The following is an 18,844-nucleotide window of genomic DNA, read 5'->3' as shown; positions in this document are numbered from 1 at the left end:
CGGGACCGCATCCCTAGCAGCCGGAGGCCCCAGGAGTTTGCTGGCACCAGAGCCAGAAATAAATGCACAGTCAGAGTACAAGAGACAACTCCCAGGGGGCCTGCAGGCCTGGCAGGGCCCCAAACTCTCGCTCCCTGTCTCCTGGTCACCTCCCACCCAGGGCCAGCAGCAGGGCTGAGACTCTTGAGCTCAGGGAACCCAGGCCTGTCCCAGCAGCCCCGCCAGGCAGGCAGCCCGGCCCAGCAGTTTTGGGCACTGCCTGTGGGTGGGGTCATGCCACTTGCCAGCCCCTTGCAAACTCTGGGCTCAAGGCCAGACCAAAAGCAGCTGCCACATCAACCCTGCACAAGTTCTCAGCATCCTGTTTCTTGTCAGAATGAGACCTCACCTATCTGCTCCCAACTAGGTGAGAGATGCTCTACAAGGCCCTACCTTTCACTGAGCCTCACTTTCCCTATGTGTGAGCTGATGCTGGGGCGGGGTGAGCGCGGGGGTGTGGCTCACGGGAACCCACCAAGTGACATTCCAGGTAGCAGAGCACAGTGATGAAGACCCTGGAGACTGGAGCCTGATGACATGGCTTCAGGTGGATGACCCTGTGCAAATGGCCCAACCTCTTGGAGCCCTAGTGTCCTCATCTGTGAAATGGGGAGAACAGGGTGCCTGGGAGGCTCAGTTGGTTAAGTGGCTGGCTGCCTTCAGCCCAGGTCATGATCTCTGGGTTTTGGGATTGAGCCCCGTATCAGGCTCCTTGTTCAGCAGGAGCCTGCTTCTCCCTCGCCCTCTGTTTGCCACTCCTCCCGCTTGTGTTCCCCCTCTCTCTCAAATAAGTAAATAAAAGTTTAAAAAAAAATGGGGAGAATAGTTGAAAAAAGATGAAGTAAATATGCCAAAATATTTATATTGATTACCTGAGATGAAAAGAGAAGATACAGATAATTTATTTTCTGTTTTCTTTTTTTCCTAAATTCCCCATCACCATCAAGTATTTATAATATAAAAAAATACTTTCCCTGTAAATTAACTTTATTGAGATATAACTTACATATAATAGAATACACCCATTTTTCTTAAAAAGTAGCAATAGTAATGAGAGTCTCTATCTTCCACCATGCTTTGAGGACTGAATGGGTTAATGTATGTCAAATCTTAGATGGTTGCCTAGAGCAGAAGTGCTATTAAGTGTTTGTTCAATAAATAAGCTAAGACCAGCCTGGCTTCCTCCTCTTCCTCCTCGTGCTCACCTGGCCTGGATCCCCCATCCTCATTCCCAGCACCTACATTCACTGGGTCCAACTCATGCCCCCAGCTTGGATTATTTCCACAACCTTCTCTCTGCAACCCAGAAGACACACACTGACATCAGATCTGGCCATGTCCTGGCCGTGTCCCACAGCTCCTTACTGCCCTCTACTAAAGGCCCTGGGTCCCCTATGAGACAGCGTCTCATCTCAACAAGCTACCTAATGTCTCTGTATCTTTGTTTTTTTAACTGAAAAAGAGAAGTAAAAAGAGTACTCCCTCCTCCGGGCACCTGGCTGGCTCAGTCCGTAGAGCACACAACTCTTGATCTTGGGTCACGAGTCCAAGTCCCAAGTGTGGCAAGAAGTCTACTTTAAAAAGGGGGGAAAAAAGAGTACCCCCCTCACAATGATGCATAGGGCAGGGTCCAAAATCTGACCACCAGTGGCACCTCCTCCCTGTCTCCTCTCCCTTCTCTGTCACTCTGTTCTCGCCTGCTCTTCCCGTGAACATGCCAGGCATGGTCCAACCCCAGGCCTTTTGCGCTGGCTGTTCCCTCCATCTTCCTCACCTCCTTCAAGACTTTGCCCAAAAGTCTCCTTCTCAATGATCCCCCAACCACCCAATTTAAAACTGCAGCCCCGTCCTTCCACTCCCTTTCACATGCCTGAAACGTAACTCCCATGTTCTATTTGTTCCACCCCACTTATCACCATTTTCCTTTACTTACTGTTTATTGTCTTTTCTTCCCTATCAGATTGGAAGTTTCTTTAGGACAGATTCTGGGGGTCTACTTTATTGACTGCCAAGACGGCTGCCTCCACCCCAGGAAATACTGAGCACAATATAGGTGTTCAATAAAAAAACAGCTAAATGACTAAATGAATAAATGTAAAGCACTTAGGACAGAAACAGGCAGGTGGGAAATACTCACTGTCATTACTATTTTATTAGTATTACTGATTTTCCAAGGTGAGGATCCCATGCCCTTCCTCCTTGACTTTTCCAAGCTTATAATCACACTTTCCTAGTCTCCACTGCACCCTGCCAATCTCTCAATTATGGTAGGGAGCACAGGGCTCTTTAATTATATCTTTTTCCATTCAGACTGAACTGAACGAAACTGCCATTTCTTGTAAGTCAAAAACAGTCAGATATTGGCCATTTCCCATTTATTGCCATTTCTTGTAAGTCAAAAACAGTCAGATATAGGCCATTTAACCTAATATATTTCTCATGTCAACCTGCAGGACCCTAGGAGGCACCTCAAGGCCTCGTACACAGTAGGTGCCCAATAAATGTTTGTTCACAGAAGGCAAGCCACCTATTCCTGGCCCTTCATACTAGGTGTGATTGCAAAACACCTCTAGTCTGGTCTGAAGGAGGCAAGGAACAGCCTATAGCCTTAAAATAACAAACAGAAGATCCTGCTGCACTATTTTCTGGTCTTCCTGAAAAATCTCTGTCCCCTGATATCTGGCAAAGAAAAACAGAAACAAAGCCACATTCCCCTGTACAATAATCCAGCTTCTGGCCATCTGGAACTAACAAAAGTCAAAAGCTGAATGAAGCCCCTTCCAAGGGGAAAAAGACTAGCTGCAGTCCTCTAAGAGGATTCCTTTAATGATGGGGGAGGAAGGCTTAGAACATTCTTTGGTTATCACCATGTTCACTGTTCCAACACAGGCTTCAGTTACAGAGATCTGTTAGGTCCCTAAGGCAGGTTGTCAGAGCCGAAAGAAATTCAGCAATCACTGACTCTATGCCATTTCACAGATGGGGAAAGTGAGGTCAGAAAGGGAAAGGGGGGGCACCTGGGTGGCTCAGTTGGGCATGCACCTTCGGCTCAGGTCATGATCCCAGGGTCCTGGGATGAAGAAACGCGTGAGGTCTGCTTCTCCCTCCCCCTCTGCCCCCCCCCCCACTCATGCTCAGGGGCTGTCTCTCTCTCTTTAAAATTTATTTAAAAATTAAATAGATTTTTAATTAATAAAATCTTAAGAAAGAGAGAGAGAGAGAGAAAGGGAAAGGGACTGAGCCAAGGTCACACTGTGGGGTACATGAAGAGTTCATCCTGGAATGTACGCCTAACGCCTACTGACTTGAGTCGTGAGCTTTCCTCTGGACCACGCTGCTTTTACAGCAGCCCGATCCCGGCAATGGAAGCATTATTACTATTTTTTAAGCTGCACTTTCCAAATGAAAAACTTATTAAGCCTCAGATAAAACACCAAAAGCGTCACTACATGAAAACTTGTTATAAATAACAGCACTGCATTCATCTTCCTCTACGGTTATTTCCTTAAAGTAAAGTCCTCAAAGGAAGAAGTCTAGGGGCAAAGGGCAGTTTGAATCATTTTCCTGGACTCTTGTAACAGGCTACCGGATAGCCCTGCAAAATTAAAGGCTGCTGGAGGATCCCCACAGCCTTGCAGCAGGGAGGTTTATCCTTTTGTATTTATTTTTGCTCATTTTATAGGAATAAACACAGACCACTTTCACTTACTATATGGTATGTGTTTTCTAACAAATAAACAAAGCCTCTGGACTTGCACTCAGAAACCCGGGGCGTGGTTGCTGGCTGGCTGTGTCAACTTGGACAAGTCATGTCCCCGCTGGGGCTAGGGGATGCCTATCTAGACAATGAGGGGGTTGAAGCAATGATTTCTTCCACTGCCTTTCAGCTTGGACATGCCATAATTCCACAGTACATTTTCAAATTATTAGGATAGGATGACTTTGTAATAGCCAGAATCTACCAGGCCCCTAAATCAGGCCAAAATGCTGAGCAGGAAAACAGATCATACATGCGTGGAGATGACAAGACACTTAGGCAGCACTTAAGCATGTGTGTTGGAGCTACGTTCGTGTGACAGCACATATACTTAGTCTGCTTCTACGAGGGGGTAATAATACTCATTTGCGGTCTAGCTCCAGGTTCTGTGAGGCTCCACCATAACCAGAGGGCATGGTCATGGCCACACTGCCAGTCAGACCAAGAACCCCAGACTTGCAGTCAAAGGTAGTTCACCCCCCAGTAAGTGCTCCCCAGCCTCTGCTCACATCCCTCTGATGGCACAGAGCTCACCACACACCCAGGCAGTAAGAAAGCTCTTGGGTGAGGGCAGGTCACGAAGCAGACAAGAAGGCCCAGACTTGGTTCTCAGAAACTACTCCCTCCATCAGGGCAGGCAACAGAAGATGAAGAGGCACTAGAGGCAGGAAGGGCCTGGAGAGGGGCTCCTCTGGCTCCTCCCCTCACCCCAAACCTCTAAGGCAGCTGCTAACCCAAAGGCATTCCGAAAGTACCGGAAGCGCACATTCTAGCCCTGATGCAGGTGGGTTCTGAATGAGCCCCAGGCTCACTACTACTGGCTCTGGGGCAGACACCTCAGCTCCTGCCTCTTCCCTTTGCTCCCTTTGGCTCTAGCCAGAGAAAGAGTGCTGGGCCTGGAGCTGTTCAGCCCGGAAGTGAGCAGATTTAAGGGACCTGATGATTGCCCCAAGGTGGAGGAAGATGTTATCTGTGTGCCCAGAGGAGGACCAGCGGCTTCCAGCTGAGTGAGATCCCCATCCTAAGAGGTGTGAATGGGGGCAGCAAGACCTTCCTGAGGGATCTTACTGAGCCACTGGGTCAGACACCAGAGGTTTTTTTTTTTGTTGTGTTTGTTTTTTAATCCTGAGAGCCTGGAGCCACAGTCCCTCAGACACGGGCTCTGTCCCAGACCCAACCCCACCCAGACACAGCTCTCTGGGCACTGTCACCCCTCTGTGGTCCACACACATAAACCTGATCCAGCCCTATCATGCCTGGAAGGGCAGGGAAGGGGATGAGGGTGTCCCATACTATGCTTCTAAAACCTGGTGGGTTCATGGGTCTGGTCCAGGCAAGTCTCCAGCTGACGGTCCCATCACCCCCAACTCAGGGCTCCCCCAGCAAGGCAGATTTGGCCGGCCGGCTTTGAGGGCCCTACCCTACATGCCTAGGGGACCCCGGGCTGTCGCCCCCTCCAGTTTCCCGTACCTGGAAGCTGAGGCCCTGCAGGCCACTCAGTCAGGAGGGGGAGCGTCCAGACGGGTCCCGCGGGGCCACGCAGGCCACCGAGGGCGGAGGGCTGTCGAGACCGGCTCGCCCCACCCAGCATGAGCGGCCCTCGCTGCGGGTTGGGGTGGGCGATGCAGACAGTACCGATCCCAGCCCCAAGCCGTCGGGAGCCTGGACCTCAGCGCGGCCTCTCCCAACGGCGCGGAGCGCCAAGGGGCCACCCCTGCGCCCGCTATCCCAGTGAGGAAACTGAGGCCTGGATAGGAGCGGTGCTTTGTAAGGTCACGCGGGGGTGACGGAAGCCTCGACCCCCTGCGCCCCGCCGGGTCCCCCGCGGCGCGCCGAGCCCTGCCTCCCGCCCAGGGCGCTGCAGCCGGGAGGCGCAGCGCGTACACACCGCGCGCACCGGGAAGGCAGGCACGGCTGGCGGCGCGGGGCCGCCCTACCTTGATGACGACCGCGCAGGTGGCGGTGGCGGCGGCGGCGGCGTCCGGCTCCGGCTCCGCGCTCCTCACCGCCCGCCGAGTGCCCGCGCACAGCGCCACCGCCTCCTCCCCGCGCAGGCGGGAGGGCGGGGCCGATGGGCGGGGCTGGGACCGGGCACGAGCCCCGCCCGCGCGCCCTGGGGCTGAGGGGCACCCCTCCTTCCCTACCGTCCCGACCGCGCTCCTGGCCCCCGGGACCTGTCTCGGGGCGGGCGCACGCGCACAGAACAGGCGCGCACAGCGCACACGCCGCAGTGATTGGGGCGGGCCCCCAGCCGCCCGAGCAAAGGCTTGGGGAAGCGAACCCGCCGTTCCGTCGCTGCGTGCCGCGGGGCAAGGAACTCGACCTCCCGCGCCTCCCTTCCTCCCCTGGCCAAATGCAAACAGTAACTTTTTCCGCGTCCGAGAGTGTTGGAGAATTAGACGACACGACTTAATCTACCGGCCCGGCAAAGTGCGCGCGCAGAGCGCGCCACGGGAGTGGCACTTGGTAAACCCGGGCGGGTAGAAAAATTTCCGAGGCTTCCCAGTCGGCGGGGAGGAGCAGAGCAGGGAGGGCGGCTCAGTAACGGAGGAACTCCGTTCTCTCGGCAGCCAGGAGGGGGCGCTGCCGCCCGGTCTCGCCGGCTCTGGGGTCCTGAGCACACTAGGGCAATGGGAGAGGGGGAGATCCCTCCTTTTAATAATATGGCCACCTCACACTCACTGAGCCAGGCACTGTTCTAGGCACCGTAAATGCATTACCTCACTTTACCGTCACACAAGCTTGTGAGGTTACACTATTACCTATTTTACAAATAAGAAAGCTGAGACACAGGTTAAGCACCTCGCTTGAGATCACACAGCTAGTCATCAACCCCGAGCAGCACGGCTCCCAAGCTCAAGCTCAGAGCCACTTCATCACACCACCCTTCTTGAGAAGAGCTCTTTGTTTTGTTCAGTTGTGTATCTCGGAGCACCTAGCACAGTAGCCAGCTCAATTCTGAGTGAGCAACAGAGCATACTATGTACTTTACGTATATTATTTCATTTAATTCTAGTGACCCTTTTATTTAGCCACTATTATTACCCCCATTTCACAGGTAAGAATATTGAGACTTAGAGTGGCCAAGTAAGTGGGGTCTCTTGAGTATCTCCTTGGAAAGAATAACCAGGGTCAAATCCTGCAACTTATTCAGTGTTCACTGGGCCACTCCCCACACCGAATCCCCTCCCCACTCCCCTTCCCTCCTCTGTGTGGCCCTCAAAGCCCCGCCCTCCCCGCTCAGGCAGAATGCGAGCTTCAAGTATCAGCCTGAGTCGGGTATTTCATGTTTCAGAAAAGCATACGGAGAAGTCAGAATGTTGTGGGAGTTCCTTACATTTTATGGCTCAATATCGCCTTTATTTTTAATTATTCCTGGGGGTGGGTGGGCACCACAACCTTTCCAAGGCTAAGCTATCTGAATGTCCTAATTCACCTAGGGCTTGGGCCAGTATCTCAGGTCCGTCCCCCCAACCCCCACAAACTCCGCTCTACGAGGAAGTCTCTTCCTACAGCATCTCCATTTGTCTGAACCAAGGCATCCTTCCTTCCAGGTTCACCACCTTCCCAGGAAGCCTTCCTACATGCCCAGTGGGCGTGCCCTCGCAGCCTTATAGCTGCATCTTCTCCCCCTGCGCCATGGTGGTGGATGACTGGGACTGTGTTGGGGAAAGGCCAGTTTGGCAGGGACCTTTGGGGGCCACAGGCATATGGACTATTGGGAGGCCACTGGAGGCCTCTGCAGTAGACACAATCCAGGACCCTTTCTGGGGATGCTGCGTGTGTGCATGCCTGTACACCTGTGTGCATGGGGGGGGTGTCTTTGTTCTCCTGCCTCTTCTCCCCCTAACGCTGGTCCTTTTGAGGAGGGCTATCTGCCCCCCTCAAGCTTATGAATTGCACACATTCTGAGGCCAGAGCAGGAATGACTTGTTAGAAAATCACACAATAGGTTTGGCCTCAAAGCTGGACCCATCTGCCAGTATCTTCCGTTGGGTCTTGGTTGAATGGACAGGCCACCCCCTTCCTTCCCTATGTGTCAACATGGCCAGTTTTGTCTAATATGCCACGTGTGGATCAGTGCCACGTGCAGGACGAGATTGTGTGTGAGGAAGGGTGGCAAAGTCTTCACCTACCTGCCCGACATGGAGCTTTCTGGGCACCATGGCCTGTGTCCTGGGAGACTGAATGAAAAATAAGGGCACAGCAGTGCCTGGGGGGTGAGGTTCTGAGTGCGGGGATGTTAGTGGAGTACAGGCATTCTGTAGAAGTCAGTGTGCACCTGACACTTTGAGGCGGAGGTGGGGGTGTCTTCCAAAGTACCCTTCAGGCCCTTCCTCCTCCTTCGAGGAGTCCCTTCATTTTGGGGCCATTGTCCCAGGGAGGTTCTCTGGGCAACTCCTGTCCCCTCCCCTATCCAATGCGGCATGGATGGCAGCTTGCTGGGGGCCTAGTGGCTGAGAGAGCTGCTGTGAGCTGAGAGGTCCCATCCCCTGGGATAGGAGGGTGGGGCTGTGAGGAATCAGATCCTCCAGCTCTAGAGGGCCACAGCCCCTGGGGATGGGGGGCAACAGCTGTGGTGCAGGGCCCGGAATCTGACACCACGGGTGGGCCCCAAGCGCCCTTGGGGAAGAAGGGGGAGGAAGGGAAGGCAGCAGGAGCCACAGACCTTCTAGAGCTGTGACAGCCTCCACCCCCACCAGTCACTGTTACAGCCTCCCTGCCAGGTGGATGCTTCTTCCAGTTTCCTTTGCCTGGAGCTCTCCCATGGGGCCCTACACCCCTCAGGAAGCTAGAGGCCAGGCCTGTTCTTTCCCCCTGGATCCTTTGGTGTTTCAGGCTCCAGAGGAAGCTGAGGTGAGCTGGAATGAACCCCCTGTGGTCTGACAGTTAGCACCTCTAGGACTTGAGCATGGCTTAACCGCTCAGTGTCGGGCTGTGTGACTTTGGGCAAGTTGGTTAACCTCCCTGAGGCTTCACTGTCTTGTTTCTAAACTGAGCGCAGCCTGGAGTGAGCAGTGCTCTAGGACAGGCAGTTCTGATTCCCGGCTCCAGCTCCAAGCATCTCATTTCAGGGCTGGAGGAAGCTGGACCAGGGCCAGTTCTGTGGTCTCCAAAGCACCCCCCCCCCCCGCCGGTGTATCAGAATGCCCCCAACCCCACAGGCTGTGCAGCACACGGCACCAGCGTTCTTTAAAAGCCACTTAGGTGATTCTGCGGTAGGGCCAGGGGCCAGGTACAAACCAGAGGTTACTGGGGGCTGGGGGCTGGGTCAGCAGCAAAGCACCACCCCTTCCCCTAGTCTGGGAGGGGCAAGGCGGAGGCACTGACCTGTGGGTGGAGCTGCTTCTCCTCCTGGGGTGGGGAGGGGAGATGAAGGGGGCAGAGGGAGAAAGGAAGGGTGGGGTGAATGGGCAGGAGGAGGAGGGGAAGGATGAGGTAAGGAGGAGAGGGAAGGAAAAAGGCAGGACAGGGAGAGGAAGCAGGGGAGAGATAGGAAGGGGAGACGGCGGGGGGGGGGGGGGTGCTGTCATTTATCTGACAGGCCCTCTGTGATCTGGGGTTGTTTATTTTTTGTTGAGGAGGGAATTTGAATTTCAAGGCTGGACCTGAAGGCCATCTTTCCTGGAGCCTTGGGTCTTTTCAAAGCCCTCTGGGTGACGTTTCTCCCTGCTGGTGGTGGTGCTTTACTCTGCGCCAGGCACCAGCATTATGCCCTTTAGCCCTCCTGGGAGCTCCGGAAGGCTGGCCTTGTCTTCTCAGCAATGCCCTTAGGGGTACAGCACCCAGCCTGTTAGGGATGCAGCTAGGACCCCCGCAGGCTGCCTTCACACCTCACAGATGCCATTTGGCAGTGAAAGGATCTCAGCAGATGTAAAAGTTTAGGAAAAATGAGGAAGGCCGTTAAGACCCTAGGTGGGGTGCTCACAGCAAAGTCGGGGCCCTGGGGCCAGCCAGCAGCCTCTATCATGTGGGAGGAAAGAACTCTGAATGTCTCTTCCCCAGAGCTCTGTAGGGGCACGGTGTCAAGGAACTGGGTATCTGGTGCACCAACACCTCAAAGTCCCAAGTAATAGGTGTGGTCTCCTTCCCAGCCCTGGACAGGAACCTCAGATCGGAATTGGATGTTCCCGTGCCAGAATCCCCCAGCCCTAGTGCTTCCTGCTGAAGACAACCCAAGCACGAGCCTGGACCCACTCAGCCAAGGTTCGCTGAGAAATGAGCAGCCAAAATCACTGGTGCAGCCTTGACCCCCACCTTGAGGGGAACAGGGAGGCCTCCGACTGCTGGGGAAGGATCCAGAAGAGCCCAGAAGAACTGAAACTGAGTTCCTGCACACAGTGGGTACCAGAAGAGCCGGTCCAGACTTGGCGACAGGCTGTAGCTCTGCCCCTCTCACCACCTTTTCCTCACCCTCCAGCCACTCACTTTTCAGAGAGGAGGGGACTCTTCTTGCCTGGGCCCGTGAAGCTGGCAGAGGGAGATCAGGCATCTGGCACCTGACCCAGGGCTCTCTACCCAACCCCCACACCAAGCTCCTCTTGGTGTGAGCAGGAGTTTTTCCCTCGGAACCCCTCTTCCCAAAACGGGCTGTGAATGCAAAGGAGCGTATAGGTGCAGGGCTCAGGAAACAGGCTTCCGTGGACGGGAGCTGGGCCTGGGACACAAGCAGAACCAGCACTGGAGAGGTGCCATGGCCCAGGAGGACACCCCCGAAATGCACAGGGCCCTTGCTCCTCAGGAATCCAGGAGGGGGGCGGGCCCTGCAGGGACACCCACAGAAACAGAACTCAGGGATGTCCCAGGCTGGGAAGGCCCTAGTGATGGGACACCCTGGGGCCCCGGGCCTACCCAGGAGCCGCTGGTGATGAGGAATCATTCAAATTCCAAAGCTGGTCAACTATTTCCAACATTTGCATTGTTTTCTATAGATAAAACTTGGAGAATGTTCAGGTTACCCTATGACAGCATTCTCGCTTGTCTGTGTGCTAAAGTGCTCTGTGGAAGAAGATAGAAAGGGGTGGCGTCATGAGTCCCAACCAATGGCTTCACAGCAGACAATGTTCTGATGGGGAGACTGAGGCCGAGAGAGGGGAAGGGACTTGCCCAGTGTCACATGGTGCTGGGGCTCATGGGCCAGACCCCTGTTCCATGGCCATCCTCCTTGGGGCCTGACAGCCAAAGGGGAGAAAGGGCTTTGGAAAGGGCAGGTGGCCAAGTCAGGTCTCCCCCTCCCCCTCGTCCTCACTGGTGCAACCCTCTGGCACCTCTGGGCCTTGGGAGTTCCGAGTCTCCAAGTACTCGGCCTTCAGCTGCTCCAGCTCGCGCAGCTCAGCCTCCAGCCGCTCCCGATGGGCTGTCCGCAGCTGCCGCAGCTGCTTCATAGGGAAAGGGTTCATGTCGTTGAAGGCGATGTGCATCAGCTTCCTGGGGGGAGAGCACAGTTAGTCCAAAGCCAGGGCCCCGCCGCTGGGTCTGCATTCACTGGGCCTTCCCGGGCACCCTGCCATTCGTTCTGTCCATGTGGCTGAGGCTCACCTTCCAGGAAGGAAACAGTGACTAAGAAGACAACTCCCACCCAAAGTGATGTGTACTGAGGCAGGAAGAAGCTTAGGGCTCTGGGAGTTCTAACTCAGTAAGAAAAGGTTTGTCAGGGAAGGCTTCTTGGAAGAGGTGACACGTGAGCGGAGTATTAAAGAACGAGTAGGGGTTGGCCCGGCAAAGATGGCAGCAGTGGAGGTGACAGGGAGGCATTCTAAGTAGAAGAAAGTGCAAGGCCAAAATCCCAGAGGCTGGTGTTGAGCCAGGAACTCAAATAATTGTTTGGCAGGAAAAGGTGGGAAAGAAATGAAACTGCCTAGAGGCTTGAATGCCATGGTAAGGGGCAGACAGACCACAGGGCAGTGGGATGTCCTTAAAGATTTCTAAGCTGTAATGGAGAATCAGTATCACTAATAAATCTCCACTCAGCAAACACCTGCCTACCCTTGGCAATGGGTCCTGGGGTGCGTGTGGGTGGTGGGAGTGCCGGGTAGGCAGGGCGGGGGCGGAAGTGGGCTCTCACTGGCTGTTGCAAATGGTCTTGGTGAAGAAGCGCAGGTACTGGTAGATCTCCAGGGCATCCTGCAGTCTCAGGATCTCCTCCTCATTGTACTTGAAAATGGCCAAGGCATAGCGGAATATCACCTGGGGGGCAAAGTGGGGGCTCAGGTGGGGCACGAGGGGTGGGGCCAGGGCAGGTCATCCCCAGGGGGAGGAAAACCCCCTACCCAGAGGTTGAAAGCTTGGGTGCAGGGTGGCTGAGAGGCAGGGGCAGACAGCGCAGTGTGGAACCTGGGCATGGGGACTGAGTCCTGGCTCTGTCCTGCCTTGTCCCAGGGCCTTGGTTGGGGTGCTACCCTGTTGGACCTAATGGGGAAAATGCTGTCTTTACATGGGGTCAAACAGAGTAGAGCAGGAGTCAAATAGAGTAACAGATCTGAAGGTGCTCTGTACACTGTGGTACGTCATCAACCACCATGGGGAAACTGGGCTGGTCACAGGGAGGCCTGCCCAGGGTCTCCTAGAAAAGTAAGAGGCAAAGCTGGGACCCTACACATGTCAGACTCCCAATAGGGGGCTCAGTCCAAACAAGAGGAAGAGAAGCAGGGGCCCGGGTGACTGGATGGGCAGCAGAGAGAACAGGGATGGGCCTCCTGGATCATGGCCATGCCTCTTCCCTAGGGAAAGGAAATCCCTCCAACTTTAAGACACATCTTCAGAGGCAGAACCACCCCTTCTCCTTACGTGTGCAAAGTACTTTAGTTTACAAAGCCATGCTCCCAGGAGAGGCCCTCAACAGCCCTGCCAGGGGAGGACTGTCTTCCCATTCTCCAGGGGTGGAATGGAGACCCAGAAGGCTGCAGGACTTTGTTCAGGACTGTCCTGCTAACCCCCTACAGGGCCCCACCTTGGTGCCCTCATATAGGAAGGCGTCCCAAACCCGGAGAAGGATGTTGCTGATGAGACTGTCTGCAAAGACCACGAGGAACCAGTTGAAAGTGAGGAAGGAGAGATCCACGCGGTGCTGCCCCAAGTGAGCCATCAGCCTGGGCAGCTTCTCCAAGAGGAGGTCCTGGAGCACCCGCTGGTCCACCTGGGAGCCAGAGAGAGAGGGCTTATTGGGGGCCACACTAGAGAAGGGCTGCCTCCCTCCCTGCCTGGCCTTCCCACTCAGTCCTGGAGTTATGTCCCCCAACTCCCACCACTGCCACGGACCCCACCACCCCCAGTCCCAGGCAGCACAGAATGCCTGGAGGAGCTGGGGCCTCGCATGGCCAGGAGACAGGCAGAGTGACACATCACCCTGTTGCTCCCAGCACAGGCTGGCAGTCTTCTGGGCTGGAGCGTTGGGCTCTGGGCCAGAGGTCTCTGTGGGCTAAGTTCTTAGTGGTATTTTGGCCCATTTACCCTCCTGAACCCGAAGCCAAGCAGGAGTTCAGACTTGTATCGGCTGACACCATGGCCCCTTCTGTACCTCCATTTTGGGCCTGACATAAAAGCTGCCCACTGCACCAGCTCAAGACTGAGGGTGATTCACTGACCCTAAGATGTCACAGAACTGACCGAAGGAGTCACAGATTTACTGACATGATGTCTGGGATTTATTTCAAGATCACCAAAGCAGAAGGAGTGGGTGGGAGTAGAGATGGAACAGCAGTTAGGTATTGGGGTTGATAATTATTCAAACTGGGTGATAGATATATGGAGGTTCGTATATGATTTTCTCTTTTTGTACATTCAAAGTTTTCTACATAAAAAAATGAGAAAAAAAACTCTCCAACAACCCCACACCACCACACTGGTTATACAACACACCTCAATTTTGGAGACATTAAAGCATGACCATAAAATATGGAACATTTCCCAGCATGCCTTGCAGTGAGAGGTGCCATGTAACATAGTTCTGACCAATAAGGTATAAGCAGCACCTGCCGGGCGGGAGAGCTGTGGGAAGTGGAGCCCGCGCCTGCCTTGCACCTCTGATTCTTCCAGTCTGAAACCATGGCCACAGTGGCAGAGATGGTACAGCTGTCCTGTGACTGTGAGCAGGGGGCTGAAAGCAGTATGTGAGTGATGGCAGAGCAGTGAACTTGAAGGGGACTTCAGCTTCGTCTCAGGGAAATGGGCCACCCCTTGAGCCACCATGAGGTTGGGCCTCCCTTTCCGTTTCATCACCTATTCCCTGGCGACTCCTCAGTCTCAATCTCCAGCCCTGACCTTCCTCCTTCGCATTGGTCATCCACGTGTCCGCTGACCTTCCTGCCCAGGTGGGTGTCCCACAGGAGCAATCAGTGTTGGGTGATCATAATAGGAGAGGAACGGGGTGGGTGGGCAGGAAGTGACCTGGTAGGTTCGGGGTGGGAAGTGAGAAAGTCCCCTATGCATGGTGTCTCTGCATAAAGCAGAGAGTGCGGGAGCCCCAGGGCCTGGGTGAGGGCTGAAGTGAGAGAGGACATGGGAGATGGGAAATGGTTTCGCATTTACACCTGACAACAAGCCCAAGAAGAAGTACTCCCACCCAAAGCAGACAAACTGGGGTTGAGATGGGGGTGGCCACAAGGCCATGCAGCTGGCCAGGGGAGGGGTGGGCTCTGGATCTAGCTGCCCCTGACTCTAGGGCTGGCTGGGGCTCAGAGTGAGAGGGCAGCGAGGATGGAGGCAGCTGTGCTTCTCAGGAGGCTGTGACGAGCGTGTGCAGAGACTCGTCCCCACCTCCCACCCTGAGCCCCACTTCCACCCACCTGACCTCAGTTTTGAAATTCTTTACTGGCAAAAAGCAAGAGATTCTAGATTTTCTTCTCCTCCCCTCCGCCAAGAAACCATTTCTGAAAAGAACAAAACAAAAACACAACCCCCCCCCGGCCCAAACCACTTCTCACAACCTAGTGTCACCACTGGAATAACAACAGTCTATGCTGTGGGCAGGGCCCCCACAAGTCTAAAGCCCATCAGCTCACCCAAACTGCCCACGGGTTCGGGGGAGAGGTTACTGGCCCCTTGAACACAGGGAGAAATGGAGGCCTGAGAGCTTCTCGACTCTTCTGAGATTCACTGGCCTGAAGGAACTACTCCAGGGGCACCAACCCACGTGGCCTCTAAGTCCTGGCCATCCCTGCCCTGCTCACCTGGGATGACGTCAGTGTCTTGCTGTAGTAATCAGCTGGCATGATGGTCTCCACAATGGCCACCAGACACCAGAAGGCACTCTCCTCCTCCTCCAGGACGAGCAGAGCGATGGCTGCCAGTCTGGAATGGGAGGAAAGGAGGCCTGGGGTGATATGTAGAAGCTGCAGCTAGACAGAGGGTGGCAGAGGCAGACCTCTGGTCCAACTCTACTCCCTAACCAGCTATTGTTCCAGCACCTGGGGTGAGATGAATGTGCTTTGGGGAAGGACTACAGAGGGGATTTCCAGAGCAATGGGGGGATCTGAGTCTCTAGGGAAGGGCTCTGGAGTCCCATTACCTAGGTATGAATTCTGGCTCTGCTGCTTCCTGGCTGGGTGATCCTAGGCAAGTTCCTAAACTTCTCTGAGGCTCAGCCTCCTCATAATAATTATTATTATGGATGAATGAAGTTAGCAGGAGATACATGCCCCGCTTAGGGCCCAACGCTAGTGAGTGCTTTATGAATGTGAGCTGTCCTCATTTAATAGCCACAGGGTTTGAGACCTTGACAAGTGTGTTAACCTCTCTGGGCCTTATTTTCATCATCTGTGAAGGGGGATTAACAATCTCTATCTCCCAGGGCTGTATGGCATTTGGAGCGAGAAGGCAGACTTACAGTGCCTTGCTAACTATCTGGCATATAGCAGATGCTCACTACACAGAATTCTTTCTCTCCTTTGCTTCCTGAACTCCCCCCAAAGTTATCACAAGGCTCTACTGAGATCATGGTAAGAAAGGAAAAAACCCACAGGGCTGAGCAGGGATGTCGGCCTAGAGGAAGTATTTTTTCTCTACTTCTTCCATCTTTCCTGGCAGGTCTCACCCACAGTCAATCCAGAAATACATTTCCCAAGATGCAGTGGTCTCTCAAGATGCTAGATGAACACAAGGTCCCAAATTCAAAAAATGTTTGGGAAATGCTACGTACTCTAGCCCCCTTTTAGAGGCTGATGATATACAACATCTTCCTAAAAGCCTCTGAGAAATTCTGCAGTGACAAAACCCTATGTGACTCTAACCCAAGGCTGTCCAGTGGAGCTAGGGAGCCCCTTTTGTACAGTGCACCCACTGAACACCCTTAGGGAGATGCCACCTTATAGCAGTGTGAAGCCTCACAGTCTTGCTGGGCTTAAAGAACACATTTCAATGTCCAGCTAGTTTTCCTTCTCTGGACTCTTACGACTGGATTCATGATCTCCAGTCTCTTCTGGGTTTCACACTATTTAAAGAAACAGGGTCAATTCTCCAAAGGAAAAAGTAACCCCTTTTCTCTCCCCAGTAGATTGGGAAGGAATTTCTTTACACTCTGGCTAAATTATCTGTACAAACCCTCCTGTATCTGAGCTGAGTGGAGGAAAGAAGAGTCACAGGTTTCTTGGACAACAGAGAACTCTCCCCTCTCAAAGTTGGGGAAGGGGGTCTTCTGAGGTCATTTAGTTCCGGGATAGCAAATGTGTGAAACACTGGCCACCACTCTTTTTTGTCTATGTCCAGGGCAGACATAACTAATCATTGTGCTCTTTTCCCCTGACTCTGGAGGCTGCCTCAGAAACTCACAAGACAGGGCTCCAGGCAGGTGCTTCCTGCTGGTCATCCCCGATCTAGATAAACTTATTGCAGATAGGAAGACTGAGTCCTGGAAAGCAGAAGTCACTTGCTCAGGGTCACAGGGTCAGTTTAGCAGAGTGAAGATAGAACCCAGGGCTCCCCAAGTCAGCCTGGTGTTTTCCCCACCCCACCCCATCCCACTGGAGCCTTGAGACATGCTCAGTCCAGGAGCTGGATGCAGACACCAGCACAGACTTCTGCACACATTGAAAGGTCAGTAGAGAGAGGCTACTGGTACCAACCAGGGTCTACCAACTGCTCAGGGCTGCAGCCAGACTCCAACCCCTACAGCATCCAGGCTCAAGTGGGTCTACAAAGGCGGTAGTGTGGTGATGTGGGACAGAAAGAGCTATTTCTTTTTTTGTTTTGTTTTGTTTGTTTGGTTGGTTTTTTAAAAGATTTTATTTATTTATTTGACAGAGATCACAAAGTAGGCAGAGAGGCAGGCAGAAAGAGAGAGGAAGGGAAGCAGGCTCACCACTGAGCAGAGAGCCCAATGCGGGGCTCGATCCCAGGACGCTGGGATCATGACCTGAGCTGAAGGCAGAGGTTTTAACCCACTGAGCCACCCAGGTGCCCCAGAAACAGCTACACTTACACTTACAGTTTAAAGAGAATTGGCTTTAAAGTTTTTGCCCTAAATTAGCACTGTATCATTACTATGATACCTGTCACCCTATAAACAGGATGATTTGAAAGACAAATAAAATAAAATAGAACTAAACTGGCTGGGGACACCTGGGTGGTTCAGTAGGTTAAGCGGCTGCCTTTGGCTCAGGTCATGATCCCAGACTCCTGGGATTGAGTCCCACATCGGGTTCCTTGCTCAGTGGGGAGCCTGCTTCTCCCTCTGCCTCTGCCTCTGCCTGCCACTCTGCCTGCTTGTGCTCTCTCTCTCTCTCTGTGACAAAGAAATAAATAAAATCTTAAAAAAAAAACAAACAGGCTGATTTGTTGCAGGGTCTTATGGGACACCATGCACGCTGTTCTATCGGCTGCCACTAGATGACGGCACTCAGACAAGTGAAAGGGGCCGGCCCGCAGGGTGGGGTTTAAAGGGCCCCACTCTCCATGGGTGAAGGGGCTCCTCCCATTACAAGTAACTTTCAGTTTTAAGCAATACTATGAATATTTGCCTAAACATCAATTATCAGTTAAAAAAGCATTCAGAGAAAGAGTTAAAGAAAGAATCCTGGGTGTCACCCCCCCCCCCCATCTGTTTTTCCTACATGCCCCTCCATAGCCTTTGTGCTGCCTTTTTCCACACAGGGAGAAGCTTCTTTCCTTCTGGGAGGTTTATCTCAAGACCCTTCCTGCTACAGGATTTCCCTCTGCCCCTCCAACTTAGATTAGCTGTGCTGTGCCTTAACTCTGAATTTCCAGTAACTGAACATGTACATATGCTCAATTTCATCCAATTTATGCTGGAAATCAGGCTCGAAAATCTCTACCCTTAGGAATCATTCAGGTTTGAGCAGGGACTCTCTGAATGTTTATTCCGTGTTAAATAAATGTCACACACCGCCTCTGGGGGTGGGGGCAGAATGTCTTATGTAAATTTCACTTGAGTATATGCGTGTTTAAATTGAACTGAGTCAAAACTTGCTTTAGAGAATATCTGAAATTATGTAATCCCTAGGGAGACAGCTGGGGGGCATCCATGAGAGTCCTGAAGTACTGGAGAGGGCAGCCCTAGCAGGTGACCCCACCCCACCTCCACTCCCAAACCCTTCCGTCCTACTGTTGGACCAGAAGCAGAAATGAATCCAGGCTGGGTCAATCACATTCCTTCCTTTGGGAATTTCCGCCTGGAACATGAGGGTATTGACCAGTGGGAGGATTTGCTGAAAAGGCTCCAGACTCTGGGGCTGAGGTCTCCATTCTGACAGCCTCAAGGGGCCCTAAATGTCCAAGGAATGACAGACAGAGGCTGGTCTGCTGAGAAAAGGAAGCAGACATGTAGAGCGAGTGAGGCCAGAAATGAAGCGGCCCCATGCGGGGCTGCAGAGCAGGACTGTGGTGCTGCACAGCCTGGGGGACTTGTCCCCACAGCACCCCTGGGGTTGTGTAGTGTGGTGGCCTGCAGGAGAGAGATGCCTTGGTTTCTAATGACCATCTGGTCTTGTCCTCTGCTGTCTTTCTTTCTTTCTTTCTTTCTTTTTTTAAGATTTTATTTATTTGACAGGGAGAGACACAGCGAGAGAGGGAACACAAGCAGGGGGAGTGGGAGTG

At 53.3% G+C, this 18,844-nt stretch overlaps 1 protein-coding gene across 3 annotated transcripts in view; it reads right to left on the bottom strand.

The window, feature by feature from the left end:
• Positions 1-18,844, bottom strand: part of LOC123952878 (TBC1 domain family member 2A) — a 107,786-nt gene that overhangs the window by 45,141 nt on the left and 43,801 nt on the right. For 2 of the 3 annotated variants that reach the window (XM_046022494.1, XM_046022493.1), the window contains exons 10-13: positions 14,965-15,085; positions 12,747-12,932; positions 11,862-11,983; positions 11,065-11,224 (exon numbers count right to left, since the gene is read on the bottom strand). In XM_046022494.1, coding sequence (XP_045878450.1) covers positions 11,065-11,224; positions 11,862-11,983; positions 12,747-12,932; positions 14,965-15,085 — 589 coding nt within the window. Of the gene's footprint in view, positions 1-5,733; positions 5,916-11,064; positions 11,225-11,861; positions 11,984-12,746; positions 12,933-14,964; positions 15,086-18,844 lie in introns of those variants that run through there. The other variant, XM_046022495.1, reaches the window with a different exon arrangement.

The sequence above is a fragment of the Meles meles genome, chromosome 11 (assembly GCF_922984935.1).
Source record: "Meles meles chromosome 11, mMelMel3.1 paternal haplotype, whole genome shotgun sequence".
Lineage (NCBI taxonomy): Eukaryota > Metazoa > Chordata > Mammalia > Carnivora > Mustelidae > Meles > Meles meles.
The sequence above is the reverse complement of the archived record's forward strand: the minus strand, read 5'-3'. Positions and strand labels throughout refer to the sequence as shown.